This window comes from Balaenoptera musculus, chromosome 19, assembly GCF_009873245.2.
Source record: "Balaenoptera musculus isolate JJ_BM4_2016_0621 chromosome 19, mBalMus1.pri.v3, whole genome shotgun sequence".
NCBI classification, from domain to species: Eukaryota; Metazoa; Chordata; class Mammalia; order Artiodactyla; family Balaenopteridae; genus Balaenoptera; species Balaenoptera musculus.
Genome location: NC_045803.1, coordinates 47,796,280 through 47,820,206, shown reverse-complemented (window position 1 = coordinate 47,820,206; position 23,927 = coordinate 47,796,280). Strand labels below are relative to the sequence as shown.

At 44.8% G+C, this 23,927-nt stretch overlaps 1 protein-coding gene across 1 annotated transcript; it reads left to right on the top strand.

The window, feature by feature from the left end:
• The first annotated feature begins 1,985 nt into the window (after nt 1-1,985).
• Nucleotides 1,986-22,770, top strand: MLKL (mixed lineage kinase domain like pseudokinase). Its single transcript, XM_036834851.1, is given in 10 exon segments — nt 1,986-2,380; nt 10,203-10,277; nt 11,134-11,329; nt 12,986-13,083; nt 14,151-14,286; nt 16,159-16,243; nt 18,313-18,464; nt 18,806-18,855; nt 19,113-19,253; nt 21,132-22,770. Coding segments are annotated over 10 exon segments (1,350 nt in total). The 5' UTR covers nt 1,986-1,995; the 3' UTR covers nt 21,164-22,770.
• The last annotated feature ends 1,157 nt before the right edge of the window (nt 22,771-23,927 follow it).

Genomic DNA, 23,927 nt, shown 5'->3' with positions numbered 1-23,927 from the left:
TCTCCATTACTAATTATAGGTCTGCTCAGACTTTCTATTTCTTCATGATTTAATCCTGGTAGGCTGTATGTCTCTAGGGATTTATCTGTTTTTTCTAGGTTACCCAGTTTGTTGGCATATAATTGTTCATCACAATCTCTCTCTCTTTTTTTTTTTTGCTCATGCTGCAGGGCTTTGTGGGATATTAGTTCCCAAACCAAGGATCAAACCCGGGCCCCTGGCACTGAAGGCCTGGAATCCCAACCCCTGGACCTCCAGGGAATTCCCCATTACAGTCTCTTTTGATCCTTTTTATTTCTGTGACATCAGTTGTAATGTCTTTTATTTGTGATTCTTTTTATTTGAATTTTCTCTCTTTTTTTCTTAGTGTAGCTAAGGGTTTGTAGAGCTTATCTTTAAAAACATAAACTCTGTTTCACTGATTTTTTCTATTATTTTTCTGTTTTCTATTTCATTTATTTCTGCTCTAATATTTATTTCCTTCCTTCTGCTAACGTTGGGCTTAGTTTGTTCTTCTTTTTCTAGTTCCTTGAAGTGTAAAGTTTGGTTGTTTATTTGAGATCTTTCTTCTTTTTTATGTAGGTATTTATTGCTGTGAACGTCCCTCTTAGTACTGCTTTTGCATCCCCTAAGTTTTTTTGGTTTTTTGTTTTTTTAATTTTATTTATTTATTTATTTATTTATGGCTGTGTTGGGTCTTCGTTTCTGTGCGAGGGCTTTCTCTAGTTGTGGCGAGCGGGGGCCACTCTTCATCGCGGTGCGCAGGACTCTCACTATCGCGGCCTCTCTTGTTGCAGAGCACAGGCTCCAGATGCGCAGGCTCAGTAATTGTGGCTCACGGGCCCAGTTGCTCCGCGGCATGTGGGATCTTCCCAGACCGGGGCTCGAACCCGTGTCCCCTGCATTGGCAGGCAGATTCTCAACCACTGCACCACCAGGGAAGCCCATCCCCTAAGTTTTGGTATGTTATGTTTCATTTGTTTCAAGGTACTTTCCAATTTTCTTTTGATTTCTTTTTTGACAGGATAGTTGCTCAAGAGTTGTTTAATTTCCACATATTTATGAATTTTCCAGTTTCCTTCTGCTGTTGATCTCTAGTTTCATTCCACTGTGGTCAGAAAAAATACTTGGTATGATTTCAATGTTCTTCAATTTGTTAAGACTTTTTGTGACCTAACTTCTGATCTATCCAGAGCAGAAGCTGCCTCTTGCTCCAGAGCTTCTTGCTCCAGACCTCCCCATGGAATCTGGCTGAAGCTAGTCTGCACTGAGACCGCATCCTTGCTTAGCTATTTTCTCCCCCTGCCCTATCCTACCCTCTATCCTGAGAGCCTTCCTTCAGTAAATCACAATGTACCTGATTCTCTTTTTTGGACTCTGCTACTAGGGAACCTGACCTAAGAAGAAAACTGATGATGCAGTAGGTGGAGAACAATAGCAGGAGAATATAAATGAATAAACACCCCAGACATCCTCTACCCAGGTCTTCCCTATCCAAAAAGTCTTCTCATACAATCCAATTCTGTCCTTTTAGAGGAAACAGCCTGATGAGTTAATGAATGTCATTCCTCAGACTTTCTAGCTGGGGACACAGCTAACTGTAATAAAACATGACTCACACCAAAACAGAAAGCTCTGCAATGACCTTAGAGGAGGAAGTTGATTTCCGCCGAACCCTCCCCCCCACCCCAGCTTAAGTGTGTCTCTTCCTTCACTCCCTTCCCCCAACCCCAATATTTTCAAGCACCGAGAAGCAGACACAAGAACCTTCTCTCTAGCTCTGTTTTTTGCTCATCTAATCTTTCTCATACTGTGTCCTGGTTATAATAGTTTCCTGGGACCTTATTCTTTTCTGAATCTCCGGCCCCAAGCAGAGGGCCTGGCCCCAGGAGTACTCTGTAAATAATTACTGAGAAATTTGGGGAAGGTGGGGGAGTGTGGAAAGGGCAAGGGGAGAATACCAGGCGGAAGGAAGGATCCTTCGCTCTGAACCAGATGGAAAGAGGTTCTAGGGAACCAATGCACCCCGAGCCTGGGGTTTGGCTACAAGAGCCCTGTGAAAGCTCCGAGAAGGCGGGTCAGACTTCCCTGTCCGACTCCCAGTCCTTTAGCTGGCTCAGGGCAAAAACAGCCGGCGATAAAGCTGATTGGGGGACACGTGGAGGGGCCGAATGTCGCTTGACTTCGAAGGGACACATCCACCCGGTGGCCGCGCGTCACGGGCACCGAGGGCAGGAGGCGCGGGCGGGGACTCGGCACTTCCCGCGGGGTCTCGCGTTCGCAGACTTCTCGCCCGGGAGGAAGGCAGTCGTCCGAGAAGCCGGGGTGTCTTCCTGGAACTGCGCACAGGACCGACTGGACGCCCTCAGGAGGGGCGAGGGTGAGTCTGGCAGTCGTCCCGGGGCGCGCGCGGTCCCCGGAGGCGGCGGGGCTGAAGGGCGCAGCCAGATTCCTGGGCAGTGAGGGGAGAGCCGCGGTGGGAGGTGGGGGTGACCCACGGTCCCATTTCCTGGAACTCAGGACCGAGTTGGTTTTCTTTCCTCTGCTCTGAGGGTGGAGCCGCCCGCTCATGTCTCCGACTGCTTCCAGCTAAAGAAGGCGCGGCAAAGGGGTGGGCTCCGGGTGGAGGTCGTTGTGGAAGGGCCTCGGGAACCCAGCTCAGAAGAATTGGCCAAGCAGCCCCAGACAGACAACTCCAGACAGTGGGTCATTGCCAAGGGAGATGATTCCAGATCTTGATGATTAATGCCCTCTTCCTTTTCTGGAGCCCATTTTAGACACAAGGAGAGTAACCTTATGTAAAATGTCTCATCAGGAAAGGTTGCTTGATGGCATTTTTCGGAGGGGAGGAGGAAATGGCATTAGAGTTCTCGGTGGATTTATATTGTTACCACTGTTTTAAGATTTTTCACTTTTAAAATTAGTGACTTTTACCCCTCATTGTTTTTCTGCAAGTAACATATCCTTATCAAGGTTGTTAGCAGTTTTACATATTACAAATAGCACCTCAGTGCACATCCTTAGTATCCATCTATCTGTACACATATGAGCTTTTCCACAGCACAAGTCCCTAGAAATTCACATTGTTGAGTCAAAGTATATATGCATTTATATTCCCTTTCATCCTTTTGGTATCTTTATCCTATACTTAATAAGCCCTAAACAATTTTAGTAATTATAATTTTAATATCTTACAGGTAAGTCCCTTTTTATTACAAAAATCCTTGTTATCCCTACTAATTTCCTCTTTCAAATGAACTTGAGGATCATTTAGTTTCAGTACCAAAACGTCCCATTGAGAGTTTTATTGGAGCTGCGTTAAATTGGATTTACCTTTGGAAAGGATTGCCAGGTTTGTCATTTTTAATCTTCCCAGCCAGAAAAATAACAGTTCTTTCCATTTCGTTTTTTGATTTTTATTGTGGCCGCGCCTCGAGGCATGCGAGATCTTAGTCCCCCAACCAGGGATGGAACCCGTGCTCCCTGCAGTGGAAGCACGGAGTCTTAACCACTTCTCCGCCAGGGAAGTCCCTCTCCATTTCTTGAAGCTTTGTTTTCTGTGGTTTTCCTCATACCACGTTATCACTTTTCCTGCGAAATGTATTGTTTTAAATTGTTGCTTTGATGAGTGGGATATTTTTTCCAATTATCTTTTGATTAGTTGTTTCTGAGATATGGCTTTTTTGATGAGGCTGGCAATAAGATAACTGAAGCTTGGAGCTATGAAGCTGAAATCCTCAAGGTTCCTTGAGCAACATTTTCACATCTGCCTTTGTCTCTGGTGGACCAGAGAAAGGTGTATAGTTCACTGCCCTCAGGAGTCCCAAGAAATGGCCTTGAAGCTATCTGCTTAGCAACTGCGAATAGCTGGGCAGCCTGAGACCCACTGAGTCTTTTTAGGCATGCCCTAATACCTGTTACTTCTCTTGTTAGACCAGTATAACTCTAAGGCAACAACAAAAATGTATCAATTAGTTGCTTATTTGGTTTGGCTTCTGCTAGTTTCTTACTCTTGCTTTTAAACCAGATTTGGGCTCCAGACCAGTTACCTTCTTGGAATAGAACTGTTGAGATTAACTTTGTTTAAAAGTACTTTAGAGGGACTTCCCTGGCGGTCCATTGGGTAAGACTCCGCACTCCCACTGCGGGGGAACTAAGATCTTGCCTGCCAAAATAAAAGTCCTTTGGCAACCGTTTCCGTGGCCTTGTACTTATTTAAATACAACCTTTCCCTACCTCAGGATCTTCACCTATACAATGCAGATAACCACAGTGAGCTTGTAGTTCCAAAGCACTTAGCCTGTAGTAATCGTCGCTATTAGCATCATTCATTACTGAACCCAGTTGCCTTTGGTTGCAAGTACAGCAAACACGATTCAAATGAGCTTAAACAATAAGGAAGATTATTGGTTCATGAAACCTGTAATTGAGGAAATGGGTAGGCTTCAGGGTCAGTTCAAACCACCAGTGGCTCAGTGTTGTCACTGAGGACTCATGCTTTTCTTTCCGTTCTGCCATCTGTAGGTTAGCCTCATTCCACAGCTTTAGAGTCAGGGCTCCATGCTTTCTCACTCATATTCAGAGAGAGGTTGAGAGTTAGAAGCTGACTTCCTGGGCTGTCTTAGGGGAGCCAGGAAGCTCCCCAGCCAAATGTACCCCTCAAAGTAGCCCAGGTGCCCAGTTTTGAACCAATGACTGTGGTAAGCTACTAGGAATTGTCTGATGGCTTAGATCAACGTTTCTCAACCCCTGCACTATTGACATTTTGGGCTGGATCATTCTTTGTTGGCGGGGCGGGGTGGGAGGCATCCTATGCATCGTAGCACCTTGACCTCTACCTGCTAGATGTCAATAACACCCATCCCCTAGTCGTGGCAACCAAAAATGTCTCCAGACGTTGCCAAAAGTCCCAGCAAGGAGTGGGGGGGGGGGGGCGTGTGCAAAGTCACCTTCAGTTTAGAACCACTGTCTTAGATACAAGTCTCACCCTTAGAACCAGGGGTGGGGCCAGCTCCCCACAAACTGATTGCTGAATGGAGGAGGAGCAGATAGTCACAGAAAATTTGGGCAGCAGTAGGAAGTAGAGAAATGGATGCTGTGTAGGCAACACAGATGTCTACCTCAACTCCTCTGGGCCTGAAAAATCTTAGTCTTTAGTGCAAATGCCTCTGAGGGGTCAGCACTTACAACATGAAGGCTTATTGATGAATCGGCCAATGGGGAGGCTGGAACAAATTTACAGAGTGCTAAAAACACAGTAGAGAGGGATGGAGGTGAGAACCAGGGAGGCAGGGCTGCTCAAGCACTGGGAAAAGAGACAGAAAAGAAGATTTGAGATTGCAGAAGCCAACTTCTATTACAGTCCTGAATATCCTCAGCCGGCTGTGGCCAAGGTTGTAAACTGAGGCTTCATGGGCAATATCCAGTTGACAAACATATTTTATTTGGCCAACACAGTGTTGGACTGCACAGTTTTTACAACATTTTTTGACTTGGTTGCAATATTTTAAATTGAGAGATTTAACATAAAAATCCAAATTTCTGATTGCTCTTTAAAAACTAGAAGATCTTCCACCACTGAGCCCTTTATCCTTGAAGAGTTGGTGACTTACTAGGTAATCCTTGCCTTCTTTAGAAAGGGCCTGAGCTTTTCAACCTACTATCCTATAGTCACCCCTATACTTTGGCAGGATATATTTGTTAGAATAGGCTAAACTTATTTAATAAATAGACCCCAAAATATAATGGTTCAAATGCAATAGAAATTTAGTCCATGGCAGATATTCCAGGTTTATGAGCAGCTCTCCTCCAAGTGATGATTCCGGGATCCAGGATTCTCCCTTCTTGGGCTCTACCACACCTAGGGCTACATCATCCTGTGCAACCAGCTGACAGTGTGTGAAGGAGACAAACCTGATTCAGCCCAAAGTAACACTTATATTACTCACACCCCATTGGTGAGAACTAGTCACATGGCCACATCAAGCTGCAAGGAAGGCTGGGAGATGTAGTCCTAGCTGGGCCAACACTTCCCAGCTAAAACTGGAAGATTTTGGTGGACAGCAAGCCATCTCTACCTTACATGAAATTGATGGAGAGACCTCTACAGCCATTTAAATCACAGACACCCTTAGCCCAGTAGTAAATACGCAGGAGATTCCTGGGACTTAAACAAATTCCATCTGTTTCTTCCAGATATGGATCAATTGAGGCAGATCATCTCCTTAGGCCAGCTTATCTACAGCCAGTGTGAAGAGATGAAATACTGCCAGAAACAGTGCTGGCGTCTAAGGAACCATGTCCATGGCCTGCTGCAGCCTCTGCAAATGCTCCAGCCCCAAGGAGAGAGGAACCTGCCCACCGAGAAAACCAATGCCCTGAAACGTTTCCAGGCTGCCCTAGAGGAAGCTAAGGAGCAGATAGATTAGGTCAGCAATAAATCCAATATCCAGAAGTTTCTAACAGCAGGGCATGACAGAATACTCTTAAGTGGAGTGAACAAGAGGCTGAGAGATGTCTGGGAGGAGTTCTCACTGCTGCTTCAGGTGGATCAACGGATGCATATTTCAAGCATCAGCCCAGGAGCATTCTGGCAACAGGAAGATCAATAGGATGCAGAGGAAGACAGGAAGGTTATCCAAGGACTGAGAAGTGGTAAGGAGTTTTTTTAGATGGGGGGACTCCAAATGGGGGTATATTAGTCTCATTTTGGTTTACCAAAAAATCAGGAAGGCTGAAGAGGTTTTAGCAGGTGTCTATTCGTGTAACTCAGAACTCCGGACATCCCTGGGTACAGACATGGTGGGGGCTGGTGAGATTTGAGTGTGCCACCAGTGGCGGGGTGGGAGTGATACTGATGAGTCGTGTTTCCCTTTCCATTCTCTTTGATGTCATTCCTCCCAGCCTTAGTTTTTCCAGGCCCTTCCGTTAATATGTAAATTATCCAGGAAGAAAAATTCACTAATTATCTAAACAAACAGGAATTGAGTACCATGTGACGGGCACTGTTCTACGTGCTGGAGATTCAACACAGAGCAAAATACACAAGATCTTTGCCTTCATGGAACATAAAGTCTGCAGATAGAGGGCTAAGTAAATCATTTTATCTAAAGGCAATGAAAATCGTACACATGGTAATGAGATGGAAAGTGACAGTGGGTGCAGCGAGAGCGGTCAGGGTGACCTTTGAATGGATACCTTGAATAATGAAAAGGAGCGAGTCATGTGAAGTGAAGGAGGGAGAGGCGCATCCCAGGCCGGGAAGACAGTGAATGCAAAAGCCCTGAGGTGGGAATAAATATGGCATGTGCAAGGAACAGCCAGAAGCCAGGGTGGCTTTAGTGTGGTAGGTGAAGGAGAGATACCAGATTAAAGTGGGGAAGTAGGCCAGAAGATACAGGAGCAAGGTCATGCTGGTCCTGGTAGGCCTGATAAGAATTTTAGATTTTATTCTGAGTCATTAGAAGTCAGTGAAAGGAGATCCTTAAATGTGGGCCTGTCATGATTTGATTTGTATGAAAAGAAAATCACCCAGGCTGCTATGTGGCAAATGGATATGTATTAGTCAATTACTGCTGCACTAATGCTGCATAACAAACCATACCAGAACTCAGAGGCTTAAAACAATAGTCATTAGTTCTCTTGCTCACAGATCTGTGGATCTGCTGGGGTTCTCCTGATCTCATGTAGGCTTGGCTGGGCTGGCCTTTAGGCACCAGGTCCAATTTGGGTCTGTTCCACGTGTCTCATTCTGGAGCCAAGGCTGAAGCAGCAGTGAGTACCTGGAGAATGTTCTTTCCGAGGTAGAATGACAAGAAGGGAAGCTCAACTGTGCCAGCACATTTCAAGACTCTATTTGTATCACATCCGTTAGCATCCAAATCAAGTCATATGGGCAAGCCCAGCATGAAGGGACAGGGAGGGTGGGGTGCCCACTATGAGGCTGTGGCCGGAGTGTGGATGTATAATACTACTACATGGGGGTGAAGAATTGGGAATAATAATTCAGAAAACCCCAGGGGGCAAGAGTAGAAGTACGGCGACTTCCCTGGTGGTGCAGTGGTTAAGAATCCGCCTGCCAATGCAGGGGACATGGGTTTGATCCCTGGTCTGGGAAGATGCCACATGCCGTGGAGCAACTAAGCCCATGCACCACAACTACTGAGCCTGCGCTCTAGAGCCCACGAGCCACAACTGCTGAGCCTGTGTGCCACAACTACTGAAGCCTGCACGCCTAGGGCCTGTGCTCCGCAACAAGAGATGCCACCACAATGAGAAGCCCGCGCACCGCAACGAAGAGTAGCCTCCGCTCGCCGCAACTAGAGAAAGCCTGCGTGCAGCAACGAAGACCCAGCGCAGCCAAAAATAAATAAATTAATTAATTTTTTTTAAAATCAAAAAAAAAAAGAGTGGAAGTATAAGCCCAGTTAGGAGACCACTTTAGAGGCTAGGTAAGAGATGACAGTGGCTTGAATTAGAGTGGCTTGAGTTGGACTTGGCAGAGGGCAAGGCTCTAAAGGGATTAAACACGGGCTAGGTTGGACTGGGGGATGACAGTAGAGCCAGGGACCACCAGAAGAGGGAAGAGAGGGAAGGATGGACCCGTGACCTCTTTACACTTTTGCAGATCCTGGTGATATGAATTCCAAATCCTTCCCTCTTGTTAGGATTGTGGGTGGAGGGAGAGGAATTAAGGGGACAGTGAAAGACATTTGGATGAACCTTCAGGTAACGGAACTCAGAGGGATAACTGTTCTGCCACCTTGATGTGGAGGGTGGTCCATCCCCAATCAGGTCAGCAGGAGACACTCAAACAGGACAAACCAGATATGGAAGAGACCTGTGGGCAAAATGTGTTCTTTTCTGGATGAGGAAAAGTGAGGCATTTTTGATCCCCCAACCAAGTACCTGCTACCAAGGAAAAAGAGAGTCAGGAATTGGGTTGGAGTGAGGTTGGGGGCGGTGCAGAGGCTGATCCAGCCAAAGGGCAGGACTGGTCCCTGGCCTTCCTAATCTTCAGAGTTTTCATTGGTCCACTTTCTGGTGGAAGTGGCCCGTTGGTGTCATCAACTTGGAGGAAAGGATTTACTTCCTGCAATTTTGTAAAAACATTTTTATTGGGTAATACATTCATATAGTACAAAATTCAAAAGATACAAAACGGACCCAGCATGAGACATAAATCTGCCACTCTCATCCTTGACAGCAAGGTTCCATTCCAAGACACACGCTCTCTTACCAGTTTCTTGAATAGCCTTCTGGAGATTTAAGTTTATATTTTGTTGTTTGTTGTTATTGTTGTTGTTGTTGTTATTGTCTAATCAGTTGCATGCTAAACACACTGTTCTCCTTCTTGCTTTTCTCTTTAAATAACCTTGAATATTCTTCTGTATATATGCCCATAGAGTTGTCTCATATTCCTTGGTAAACATGGACCAGATATATTTAAGCATCTCCTTGTTGATGGGCATTTAAGTTGTGTCCAGTTTTTCACTATTGTAAATAGTCCTGCAGTGAGCATCTTTGTATATATTTCAGGATATCTTTAGGGAAAATTCCTAGAAGTAGAGTTACTGGGTCTAATTGCTGGGTCAAAGAGTATGGACATTTTAAATTTTGATACAGGTTGGCAGATTACCCTCCACACAGGTTGTAGAAATATCACTCCTACTAACCGTGTCTGAGATTGTTGCGATTTTCCTGGTTTGAGCACTGAAGGTCCCATATCCTCAGAACTCCTCAGTCCTGAGAAAACTGGGATGGTTGGCCACCCTATGTAGTGTATGATCAATTTTTTAACATATTTCTGAATATATAAATCAGGATAGGTTAGATTATACTATGGTTCAAAAAAAGAAAAAAAAACAACTCAATGTCTTAAAGAAAGAAATGTCTATTTCTCATTCAGGGAGAGTCCAGGAGACTCTCCAAGGTAGCTGTTCTCCTTCCAGGATGTTTCAATATTATGGCACTTTGATGTTGACACAGACTTCCCTGAAATCTCTTTCACTTCACTTCTTGGCCAAAGCAAGGCACACAGCCATGCCTCGGGGCACTTCCTGTGTGCTTAGAAGTGGAGAGCTGAATATTCGTGAGCAGTAATCATTCCTACTGCAATGAATATGATAGATGAAAAAGGATATCTCGGTGTGCTTTTAATGAGCATTTCTATTTTTGAGTATCTGCTGCTCTTTTTCTTGCAGAAAATGAAACCATAGAAACTTTATTGAGGCACTTGGAAAACAACACAAAGAAAACCATCGAAACCGTGAGGAGCTGTGAGTTATCATGTGCCCTGCTGCTTCTGACTGCCCCAAACTAGAAGTCATTAGTTTGCTAGGAACTCCAGCCCACCCCGCCCCCACCCTTGTCCATTTTCTGGGCTGGATGGCTGGAAGCAGCCCACAGGTTTGGGGATGTGCTCATGGCTGGCCCAGGCTTCTGCCCCTGGAGTAGCGTTTGAAGGGAACTTCTTGACCAGCCAGATATCTTCTAGCACCTGTCCAAGTGCTGACAACTTCCTTTAGATAGCTTCAAAGCTTCAAGTCATTTGCTGAATTTCCAAGAAGAAATTCAAATCAAATTTAAAATGCTTATCCATTCTACACATCTGTGAGTCTCTGCTTTATGCTGGAGCCAGTGCATAGAGGAAACTAAGATGCAGAGAAAGACCCTGCCTTCCGGGAGCTCCCAGCCGTGGCCTAGAGGAAGGGAGAGAAAAGAGAGACATGTGAGCACATAACAGCAGTGGGGTTACTGAGCTTGAACTATGCATGTACCTATTAGAACTGAAATCACTCGACAAGATGCCAGATGCTCAGGTGCCAAGCTGTGTGGCAGTAGGAGTAGATGAGAGAGATGGGTTGAGACGGGGGTGTAGGCTGGAGACAGGGAGGATCTGAAGAGGAGGGAAAGGAAGTACATGAGACATTTCTATTAACCATCCAGATGTGTCTGTACCAGTCACTCAGAAGCACTGGGACCTCGCTTCTGGGATGAGTCAATCAGAAGCTCCAGGCAGGGTCAGCTTTGGTTCACGGTGTAGGGCTTCCCATTCACATGTTGCAAGATGCCTCTTCCCTTATGGCACACGCCCTCCTCAGCTTATTGACTCTTTATTACGTTCTCTCCTAGGGATGAGGTCAGTCCCACAGAAACGCAAGAAGGGGCTCCCAGAAGATCAAGTCAAGGAGATTAAGAAGGAGGAGCTTCCAGAAGCCGATTGGATCCTGCTAAAGGAAAATTAATTCAGCACACTTTATGAAGGAAAACAGCGCAAATCTCCAGTGGCCATAAAAGTATTCAGCAAACCCCAGGCCAGAGACATTGGGTAAGTTGTTGTGCAGAGTTCTCTCTGTAACCCCCCAAGTTACTTCCTCTCTATAACAACACAAGGAGAGAGGCATATTGTCTCCATATTTAGATATAGGGGAACCCAGACCCCAAAGGGTTAAATGACTTGCTCTCCGCTATTAAGGAGCAGAGTCTAGACTTAAAGACATGTCTTCCAACATCAATTCTGGAAACTTCTCTTATTTTTTCATGTATTTAGATATTTTTAAAGATGTATTCCTGGGAATTCCCTGGCAGTCCAGTGGTTAGGACTTGGCGCTTTCACTGCCGTGGGCCCAGGTTCAATCCCTGGTCAAGGAACTAATAAGATCCCAAAGGCTGCAAGGTGCGGCCGGGAAGAAAAAAAAAAAGATGTATTTCCTTTTTTTTTTTTTTTTTAAAGCACTTTTCTTTTTTATAGCTACTTTATTTATTTATTTTATTTTATTTTTGGCTGTGTTGGGTCTTCGGTTCATGCGAGGGCTTTCTCTAGTTGAGGCAAGTGGGGGCCACTCTTCATCGCGGTGCGGGGACCGCTCTTCATCGCGGTGCGGGGACCGCTCTTCATCGCGGTGCGCGGGCCTTTCACTATCGCGGCCCCTCCCGTTGCGGGGCACAGGCTCCAGACGCGCAGGCTCAGTAGTTGTGGCTCACGGGCCCAGCCGCTCCGTGGCATGTGGGATCTTCCCAGACCAGGGCTCGAACCCGTGTCCCCTGCATTAGCAGGCAGATTCTCAACCACTGCGCCACCAGGGGAGCCCGATGTATTTCCTTTTATTCCTGCTTCTTAATTTCCCATCCCTTCCACAGACAATAAAGTTTGTTTGTATGTGTTCTGGCAAAATGTATGTTGTCATGATATGTGTGTACATTTTATTTATTTATTTTTTAAAATTTTATTTATTTATTTATTTATTTGTGGCTGTGTTGGGTCTTCGTTTCTGTGCGAGGGCTTTCTCTAGTTGCGGCGAGCGGGGGCCACTCTTCATCGCGGTGCGCGGGCCTCTCACTATCGCGGCCTCTCTTGTTGCGGAGCACAGGCTCCAGACGCGCAGGCTCAGTAGTTGTGGCTCACGGGCCTAGTCGCTCCGCGGCATGTGGGATCTTCCCAGACGAGGGCTCAAACCCATGTCCCCTGCATTGGCAGGCAGATTCTCAACCACTGCGCCACCAGGGAAGCCCTGTGTGTGCATTTTAAATTTTCACAAACGGTAGTGTTATATGTCTGCTGCCTACTTTTCTTACCATTCTCACTCAGCATCATGTACTGTACTTGTAGTCCTTTCCTCCTGACTGCTGTCCATGGTGGAGATCCACATTTTGCCTTTTTTTCCAGTGATGGAAAACAACCTGTTTCTAACTTTTCCTGCATCAAAAATAATGCTGCCTTAAGTATCCCCTTATGGCCCTGTATGGGAATTTCTTTGGGCTGTATTGCCAGGAGAGGAATTGATTGATCATAGGGTATGCGTATATTAAATTGACTAAGAATTACCAGATGACTCTTCAGAACAGGTTGTATACACCTGTACTCACCCCTGGGAGATGCTGACGATCCCTCACAGCCCACACATACACAGATGGTCACTACACTGAGTGTTCTCTGAAGGACCTCCCAATCCTGAAATACTAATTTCCCCTTTTATTCTCATAGAATAATGAGGCATAGTTTCAATAATGAAATCAGAACCATGAAGAAATTTGATTCCCCCAACATCCTGCGTATGTTTGGGATTTGCACTGATGAAACAGGTAAGGCTGCTTCTAGGACTGGGTATGCTTTTGGTGGTCTGTCATATGTCTTCTGTGTTTTACTGCATTGCATTTTTAAAGAACAGCTCAAAGGGTGGCATCTACACAGTGCTTTTTTATCAACGTTAATTTTTTCACATCCCAGGATGCAGGTTCCCATCTCCTTTCAGGAGAAGAGGGCTTGAAGTTGGCTTCAGCCCCAGGGCTGGTTTGCACTAATGTGACCATATCTCCTCCTGCTGGTTCACTGGGAACCAAGGAAATGCTTGTTCAGATGCTGACCTGGATGATGCATGTGTTTTGTTGCAAGAAAACGTTATAAAGCTGACTGACCCAAACAAGGAATCTAACGTTGATCATTAGTGCAGAGTGAATCTAAAAGCTAGATTAACCTACGCCTTTACCTAGAACCTCACTCCTCAGGTTCATTTTAACTTTAATTTTTTCAATGTGGCTGCATTTTCCCTCACAGCATGGCCTCTCCTGCTGGTTATGTTTTGCTGCTCTTGCCTACAGAGAGGACAGAGCAACTCCCATCTTATCCTCTCTGGAAGTTTCTCCACAGCTTCAGGCGACCTGACTTTGGAACATAGAATCCCAGTCTAAAGGAGAACTTCCAGTGATGTTTACCCTCCTGGGTGACGGCCAAGGTGACTGACTCACTCTGTGTGTGTCAGTTCTTGCATCTCAGGCCCGTGCCCTTGACTTCCTGTCTGAGCTCCCCTCACCAGCCCCTGCAGTCTGTGCCTCATTTCTTCCTTCCATACATATTTACTCAGCTCCCCGTGAGCACTGTATGCCCTCCTGGGATATATGGTTGAGTCTGGGAGACATTACTCAAATAACTAAGGGAAATGTAGAATTCCGACATGCCAGACGCCACAAAGAATACCCACAAAGACTCGGTGGGTATTGGACCCATTCAGGGAGTCAAACTGTGTGAGATGGAGATGGAGAAACATAGCAGAGGTGAGTCTGTCCCTGTAGAGAGACGGTGGAGTGGGCTGCAGAGAGCAGGCCCTCTGAGTGGGGCTGGGTCTTCATAGTGTTTGGCTCCTTTCCATCAGTGACCCCACCTCAGTTATCCATCGTCATGGAGTACTGTGAGCTCGGGACCCTGAGGGAACTGCTGGATCAGGAAAAGGACCTCACCCTTGCCAAGTGCATCATCCTGGTCCTGGGGGCAGCCAGAGGCTTATACAGGTACCAGATGGGGGAGAGGGCACCGAGAAGAACGGAATGAGTCTCTCTTCTTTACTGATAGTCCCAGAGATAAGGAGAGAAGAGGCCAGAAGCCCCAGGTAGCCTTCCCTTCCATAAGTTGTTTTACTACTTAACTCTGATTGTAACACCTGAGACAGAAGGGGGACATGTGGCTTAATCCAGTGAGCACCAGCTCGCAGAACTGAGGGTTGAATTTAACGTCCAGGCTGCTGTTGTGGAATTGGACAGGCCTTAGTCTTAAGGTTACCAGATTTAGCAAATAAAAATACAAGATGTCCAGTTAAATTTGAATTTCAGATAAGCAGTGAACAATTTTTTAGTATAAGTATATCCCAAATATTACATGAGACATACTTTTACTAAAATTTCAGATATACAGAATTTCATATAAACCATAATACTTTTTTAGTACTTTTTTTAAAAAAAAAATGTATTGATTTTCCAAAATTAAAAATGAGCTGGGTGTCCTGTGTTTTATCTGGAAGCTCACACATAGTCTATGGTTCCTTTAGCCCAAGGGCCCCCAAAGGTCAGTCACTCACAGACCACTTACATGGTTATTACCGTATTCACAATAATGCCAGTATTATTTACTTAATATTTTCCTTTTAATCAGCTCAGTTTTTAAAAACCTAAATACGTTTTTTTAAAAAAAAGGACACTTTCTATTACTACCATAAATTGAAGACGAGAATCACTTATCACAAGTAGGTGACCACAAATAAAGCCAAAACAATGTTATTAAATTCTGGCTGCATGATGCCTCCTGCCCAAAGGTCTGCAATTCAGACCCGGCATTCTCTTTGTGCAGAGGAGATGTCAGCAGATTTAGGGAGGTATTAAAGACATCCAACACCAAACTGAGACTTTCTTCTTGACGTAATCGGAAAGACTGGAATTAAAAGAAGAAGAATTTTCTCACTATGTCATCTTGCATACCACTTATCCATACTTTTGGAAACACTGCCTTAGCTCTTTCTTGGAAATCATGAAGTTTATTCCTTCTCAACTCCCTACACTAGTGGGTTTTATGAGAAGTAATTTTGGACTGCAGGAGACACTGTTAGTGCCTATCCAGGTGGCCTCTGATCCTTTTTACCTGCTCTGCACACTCATCCCCACCTCAGCATACTTTGCTGCTGAGAGCTCATGGCCGCCATCTGCAGAGGAATATCCATGGGCGCCGGAGCCCCTTGGCCCTGAGAGCTGAAGGTGCCCGGGAGCTTTATAGCCACCTGTCCCTCTCCCCCCACCCCACCCAGTCCACAGTCATTGAACAACAGGCGTGAGTACAAAAGTCCAGCTCCTTTGCTTCGTGCAGAACAAACCCTGAGGGGTAGTTATCCTCTAGAGGTCCCCGTGGGGTCAGTCTGAGCCTGGAACTTCACCTGAAGTCATACCCTTGCTTGATTTCTTCTCCTTCTCTGTCCTGCTTCCTCTACTCCCTCACCTGGTTTCTCCTGGGAATACCTTCTCTTAATCAATCACTTGTACCCAAATCCGTGGCTCATGATCTGCTTCTGGGAGAACCCAACCTAAGGCCAACTCTGTGATAACACCCCAAACTGGGAGGCAGGGGCTCCATTAATCCAAAACACTTAGCACTTACTAAGTTGGTGGGAACCCCAGCTTCACATTCTGTTTCAACCAGAAGGGTCCTAGGTATGGTCCAACCATCCAGCCATGCCTCTGAGCCCTTTGCTTTGCTCAGTGCTTCCCAGGCAGAGCACCACAGAGGCGTACAGCTCACAATTGTCAAATCTCACCTCTGCATCCTGGTTTTCCCACCTACCTGTGGATAGCAAAGTCTGTGCAAAGGTCACTAATGTTCCCTGCGTTTGGTCGTGTCAGGCTGCACCATTCGGAAACACCTGCAGAACTCCACAGAAACATCAGCAGCACGAGCTTCCTGGTAACTAAAGACTGCAATGTGAAGGTGAGTATGGCCTTCCAGGGGCCCTTTGAGTTCGACCTGTGTGACTGTTTGGTGCTGGGAGAGTGACGCACGTTTCCTGGAGGCCTGTGCCTGCTCGTTTCTCTGCCTTCACCTTAGAACTGAGTTCAACCCCTGCCTGGACAGCTTCCCGTGTGCCCACCACAGGACAGACTCAGTCCTGCCTGCTCTTCTGATGCCCGTCGTCCACCACTGCCCAGGCACTCAGCAGGGATGGGCTAAGAGCCATTTCCCCTTAGATGCCTGGACACCACTTCTGTGTCCCTGCAACACCCATGAGGGGATCTTCTTAAGCCCAGGTAGGCATTCAGACTCACAGGCCAGCCATAGCCCACACTTGGCACCTGGAGGCAATTAGAAGGGTATCACACAACACAGCTTGCCAGCAGGGCAGCGTCAAATCCTTCTCTCCAGCCGGAGACGCCACACCTGTCCCCACAATCCTCCAGGAGATATTCTCCTCATCCTCATCCCAGGTGCGACAGAAAGAGGCTCCCCTCGGGTGGGTGCGGGGCCATCCAGGTTTAGAAGCCTCACAACTCACAGGAGTCAATATTCTTTCTTTTTTTTAGATTTATTTATTATTTACTTATTTATTTTCTTTACTTTTTTGGGTGCGTCGGGTCTTAGTTGCGGCACACGGGATCTTCGTTGAGGCATGCGGGATCTTTCACTGTGGCACGCGGGCTCTTCCTTGTGGCGCATAGGCTTCTCTCTAGTTGCGGTGTGTGGGCTCTCTAGTTGTGGCACATGGGCTCTCTAGTTGAGGTGCAAAGGCTCAGTAGTTGTGGTGTGCCAGCTTAGTTACCCCACGGCATGTGGGATCTTAGTTCCCCGACCAGGGATTGAACCCGCGTCCCCTGCATTGGAAGGCGGATTCTTTACCACTGGACCACCAGGGAAGTCCCCCTATAGCTCTTTATAGCCCGCATCCCCCCGACCTCTTGTCCATAAACGACTTACTAATCACCCATCATTTTTTAATCAGCAGCAATATTACTTAGGAGCATAGGTAACAGTCAGCTTTTGTCAGTTTCCCGGGGGAGTAGAGCTAAAAAGTTCACTGAAATTCAGATTCTCCTATGGAAGAGAAAAGGGTTCTGTTAACTCGATGTCCACAGTTCCCAAATGCTAAAAGAATATCTTCTCTGTCATCCACAGATAGCTTTCTCTGAATAACAGATGACGGGTCTTTTCTGCCTTTCAGATGTCTTTCCCCGTAGCTGGTGTAATATAAGTGTTCGCAAAGCATGGTCCTTCTCACACCTGACTGTAACATGTGCTGTTCGGCCTTTCGCCCCTGGTGGCTAGCGTGGAGCCAGATGTCAGAGGATGTCAGTGCTCACTGAACATGTCAATGAAAGGGGGAGGAGCCACCTAAGTGTCTAATCCTTTTCCTGACCTTGCCCCTACTTTTGGATCCCTGGCTGCGTTTGGGGCTGGCAGCCCTCCGCACGTGGATGGTGCTGACGACAGATGGGCGTGGACCAAGGAGAACGCACACTCCCATGACTTGTGCTGTGGCTTCTTTAAGAGCATGACATTGACCGTGCAGGGTCAGTGGGGTAACAGGCTGCCTATAGGTTCAGACACAACAGAGAGGATACCCCTGTGTTGGTTTTTTGTGTGTGTTTTTTTTTTGTCTGCTTCCGAGAGAAAACGAGCCATCGGTGACTCCAGGCACCCCTGTCCACCCTCACTCAGTGGAGCTGAGTCGTCAACTGAGAAAGCCCTGTATCTAACACAGTAACACTAGAACAACAACATACCAAGTCTTACAGGTGCTTTATAACCATCACCTCAAGTAATCCTCTTGCCCCATTTTATAGAGAAGAAACCTCTTTGTGTTCCTCTTGGTCATTACACCATAATAAATTGAACCCAGGATGCCAGCCAGGAGAGTAGCCACAGAGCCAGAAGACACCACTGGAAATACATCCCAAAGGAAAAAGACCATCCCCTGAAAATCAGGTGTAGCACCAACCCATTCCCTCTATCCCCCACCCGAGATGGTGCTGTTTCTTTCTGTCTCTGAGTCATTCTCTATCTAGCTTGCAGGATTTGAGTTGAGCAAAACACAGACTTCCGTCAGCTGACCAACTAAAGGAAAAGAAGCAGAGAGAGTCAATTCTGCCACATACATCTCACCTCAGAGACTGGAAAATGTGTATAATAAATATGACATAAAAGCTGAAATATACAGGTATGTTTATGTTCTCGTGCAGATTCTAACTCAGATGAACGGGACAAGAGAGTCCAAGTCAAATGCCATTAGGGAGGAGCATCTTAACTCTGTTGAATGGAATTGGGTGGTAATCAGAAAATTCACTGTGAGGAGTTCCCTGGTGGTCCAGTGGTTAGGACTCTGCGCTTTCACTGCCGTGGCCTGGGTTCAATCCCTGATTGGGGAACTGAGATCCCACAAGCTGCTCAGCACGGCCAAAAAGAAAAAAAGAAAATCCACTATGTTTTCTGGAAATGGCTAGAGGGGCATGGGAAAAGGGAAACTTGTTACAGTTGTTCAGTTTCTTGGTTCTCTTTTAGCTTTGGAATCGTCCTCTGGGAAATCGCCACTGGGAAAAGCCCATTTGAAGGTAACCAGTGTGAAAGTTGGCTCAGATGGTGCTGGGATTGGGTCGCCTTCCAAGAGACTACAGATTCCCATCAGTGCTGTCCTGGGCGCTTTGTTCTTCAATGTGGTCATTGCCTACGCTTGTCATTGGGGTCATTGGAAGCTCCTGTTCCTTCAGTTCTCAAAGTCCCTGGTTCCATTGCCAGCCATCAGCATCCAGAGAGATGTGTGTGTGCCAGAGCAATTTTTAAGCCTCCCATCCTATCATTTCCATGCCAGGCTGTGATTCCAAGAAGATCTACCAGCTGGTGGCTGTGGACCGGCAACAGGAGCCAGTGGATAAAGATTGCCCTTCACAGTTGCAGGAGATCATTGATGATTGCTGTGCATATGAGCCCTCCAGGAGGCCCTGTGTTAAAGGTAGGGCTTTTTCTGGTCTAAAGAGCATAGGCCACATGTGTTACTTAACATTTGTGAAAGATTTTCCTTATGTATCACAACCAGGGGTTGTATTGCCCTTCGGGGGACATTTGACAATGTCTAAAGACATTTTTGGCTGTCACAACTCAGGGGAGGTGGGGTGGGGTGGACATGCCACTGGCATCTAGTGGATAGAAGCTTCTCAACATCCTACAAGGCACAGGACAGCCCCCTACAACAAAGATTATCCAGCCCAGATATCAATAGCACAGGAGTTCAGAAACCCAGCCCTAAGGGCATTGTTTAGTCTAAAGTGGCTTGCGAAGGCAGATTACTCCAGCCTATATTCTTTCTCTCCCTTCCTTCTCTTTTATCAACATCCTGGGGATAATTTCCTCTACTCAGACTTTTATTTCACCATGTTATCAGCTGCTCCTCCATTTCTTTACACCATCTCCCTCCCTGGGAATGTCTCCCTCTCCCACTCTAGATCCAAATTTCTCAGACTTTCCACAAAGCTCCAGACACAAGAGAACATGATTCACAGGCAGTATCCCCGGATTGGGGAAGTGTTTCCACTGAAGTTGCTACAGAGGTCAAAGATACAAAATAATATTTTTCTTATCTTTATTGTGATACGTATCACAGTACAGCAGTGTATGAAATATATATGTGCAATTTTTTTTAAGTCAGAGGAAAAGAACATCACATATCCACCCCTGGTTAAAGACTAGAACATTGCCACCAACTCAGAAACCACCTGTGAGTCCCTTGCTTTCACATTCCTGTCCCTTCCTCCTGGAGTAGCCACTGTCCTAACATTTTGGTAAAAATTTGTCTATAGTTTTACAACCTAGGTACACTATATTATTTGGCTTCTCATGGTATGAGGACTTTTTGTGAATGATGTCATGCTGTATTCTACCATAACTTGCTTCATTTGGTCAATTAGTATGAGCAAATGATTTGAAATTCATCCATGCTAATGTGATGGTTTCAACTCATTCGTTTTCACTGCTGTACAGTAGGCCACTAGATCACCATGCACCTTACTTACCCCTTCCACTATCGATGGATATTTTAGTTGTCCTTAGGAACCACTCCCTTAAACATTCTTGCACACGTTTCCTGAGAAACACATGTGAGAGTTATCTTGAGTTAGAGACCTGGGGGTGGAGTGCATTGTTAATTGAAGATGCAATGCCTTGAGAGAGGAACTAAAGAGACAGATGTCCAGGCTTTGGAGGTAGTCCCCCAAGGACAGAGCCACTAATTACAGAAGTGTCTGGCATGAGGACTGTCCTTCAAGGCCTTCTCATTTGTGGTCCATCGGGAATCATGCTAACAGTCATGTTAGCAGGTATCTCATCCCTCCCCCTCCTTCACCCCCATCCCTACCTTTTGGGGTGAAAAATCAAAACCCTGGCCTAGCTTCTATCTGAAACTTTCTCTCTGCCACCACAGCGTAGAAGAGCAGATTCAATGGTGCCTCCTGAAGAATTAGCCTTCAGGGTGGATGAGACGCTGACAGTATTTTCTATAGTACCCTCCTCTCCTTCAAATTCTCCTTTGTCTTCTTCCTCCTCTTTCCAGGGTCCTTAAACCCAGGGTCCTCCAGGTATTAGAGAATCTAATACCTGAGACTAATTCACACTAAGATGTGAGCTTACCCCTTCCACGAGCTAGTTGTATTTTGAAAGTTGACAGAGTAAGAGGGATCATCATATCACAAAGGCATGAATGCCGGTGGTGGCTTAGTTTCCAGCCAGACCAAGGGGAATGCAGTTTCTACGGTATTGTGAACTTTGGAAATGTCTGTGTTTCTAATGTGGCTCTCAGTTCCTGCCCTTGTCTAATTTTCTGTTCATTCATTCACAGAAATCTTAGAGAGACTGTCTACTTTTTGTTAAGCCAAGTATTGAAACTGAAACTGAGTCCCTGAACAAGGAGCTGGAAGAGCACAAGCTGGGCATCTTTCTCCCTCATATCCTTCAGCATGGAGTTATTTGTGGGTGCAGGAAGGCAGCACTTGTCTGTTACAAATAGAAAACAACTCCAGTAATACAGAGCCCATCCCACTCCAAATGATATTGTCAAAAATACACCTCTGATGGTAACTCTGATAGATGTTTTACAAAAATATATCTCTCTCTGGATCCACACCTCTTGGCAATTCTTGATTTTTTTTAACCTAGAATATTTTTTAAGTAAAAAAAAAAAAAAGGTAACGAATAAACATGAACAAGTTGAACATTGAAAATGAGTCTTTTCTAGAGCTTATCATCAGATACTACTATTTTCATCTTTAAAATCTTTTGTTCTCTTTGCTGTAGGAGCTACAGTGAACATGCTCCCTTATAGATTAATTATACACGCTCTAGCAGACCCACAAGCAGAGGTAGATTTACTGTGAAACTAATAAAGCTTAATCTTCAGGGCCCCTCACTCACACAAGACATCTTCCAAAGTCTGGTACCTAATTTTTTCCTCAACATTTATAAATATAAATATTTTCAAATACACCGAAAAGTCAGTAGAATTATACTCTGAACATCTGTATAGTCACCACCTAGATTCTATACCTAACAATTCACTATATTTTATCACATGCGTATCAGTCCTCCCCTTCCTCTTCCCATCCATTGATCCATCCTTATTTTTTATGCATTTAGAAGAAAATTTCAGACATCAGCACACTTCATTCCTAAACACTTCAGCATTTATATCATTAACTGCAGTTCAATATTTGTTTACAGGGGTTTTTTTTGGCGGGGGGGAGGTAAACTTCCCATGTTGTGAGATGCACAAATCCTAAATATACCATTTGATGAGTCTGACAAATTCATACACATGATTAATCCAAACCCCATCAAGATGATGAACAGTACCATCATGCCAAAAAGTTCTGTTATGCCCACACAATCAGTCCTTCTCCTCACTCTTGCCCCACAATTCTGATTCCAACAGCACTTTTGAGGTATAATTGTCACACAGTAAACTACACATATTTAACATGTGCAATTTGATGTTTTGACATGTATGCACCACTACAATCAAGATAATGAATATGTCCATCAACTCCCAAAGCTTCTTCATGCTCCTTTATAATCACTCCCTTCCATGCCACCCCCTCCCCATTTCCCTAGGCAACCACTGATCTGCTTTCTGTCACTATAGATTAGTTTGCATTTTAAAGTTTTATATAAATGAAATCATATGGTATATAATAAGTTTGCCTTCTTTCACTCAGTATAATTATTTTGAGATTCACCCATGTAATTGCATGTATCGATATTTTATTCCTGTTTTACTGTTGAAAACTATTGCAAGGTATGTGTGTAACCGTTTATTTATCCATTGGCCTGTTGATGAACATTTGAGTTGTTTGTAATTTTTGGCTATTACAAATAAGGCTGCTATGGATTTTCATGTACAAGTCTGTTTGAATATATGATTTTATTTCTCTTGGGTAAATACCTAGAAGTGAACAGCTAGATCATATGGTAGATGTACGTTTAACTTTTTAAAATCTTTTGCCCATAGTTGTGTTGTTGTTTTGTTTTACTAATTATTGAGTTTTGAGGGTTCTCTATATACTGTATTCTGGATACAAGCCTTTTATCAGATAAATGATTTGCAAATATTTTCTTCTTTTTTTTGGCGGGGGGGTGGGGCACACCGCAAGGCATGCGGGATCTTAGCTCCCCAACCAGGGGTCGAACCCGTGACCCCTGCAGTGGAAGCACGGAGTCTTAACCACTGGACCGCCAGGGAAGTCCTGCAAATATTTTCTACCAGGATTCAGTTCACCTTAACAGCGTCTTTTGAAGAGCATACATTTTTAATTTTGAAGTCCAACTTGTCAGTTTTTGTTTTTATGAATCATGCTTTTGGGGGTTATTTAATAAATCTTTGCCTAACCCAAGGTCATGAAGATTTTCTCCTGCTTTCTTCTACACATTTATAGTTTTAGAATTTACGCTTAAGTCTGTGACCTCTTTTGAGTTAATAAGGTGTGGATTATTATGTCTTCAAATATTTTTTCTTCCCTATTCTCTCTCCTTTCCTTCTTTGATTCCAATTACATAAATGTTAGACTTTTAGATGTTGTCACACAGATCCCTGAAGGTCTGTTCTTTCTTTTTCTTTTTTCTTCTCTGTTCTTCAGACTGAGTAATTTCTGTTGCTGTATCTTCAGTTTAATCGACTCTTCTTTCTCTCCAACTTTGCATTAAGCTCATCCAGTGAATTTTTAAATTGAGATATTGTATTTTTAAGTTCTGGAATTTCCATTTGCTCCTATTTTTTATGATTTCTATTTCTCTGCTGAGATTTCTTTCGTGTTCCTTCATTATAAGCATGTTTTCTTTTACATCCTTGACAGTGGTTACAATAGCTGCTTTAAAACCCCTGTCTGCTAAATCCAACATTTAGGTCATTTTGGGGTTAGTCCCCACTGATTGACTTTTCTCTTGATTATAGATTATCCTCATGTTTTTTCATACCTCCAGTAATTTGGGATATTTCTTGGACATTTTTATTGATAGTTGTAGAGAGTATAGATTCTGTCATAGTTCTTCAGAGAGTATTTTTTTTAACAGGCGATTAATTTGGCTGGACTTAAATTCCAAACTATGTCTCCCCTTTACTTGGTTATATCTGAAATCTCTGTTC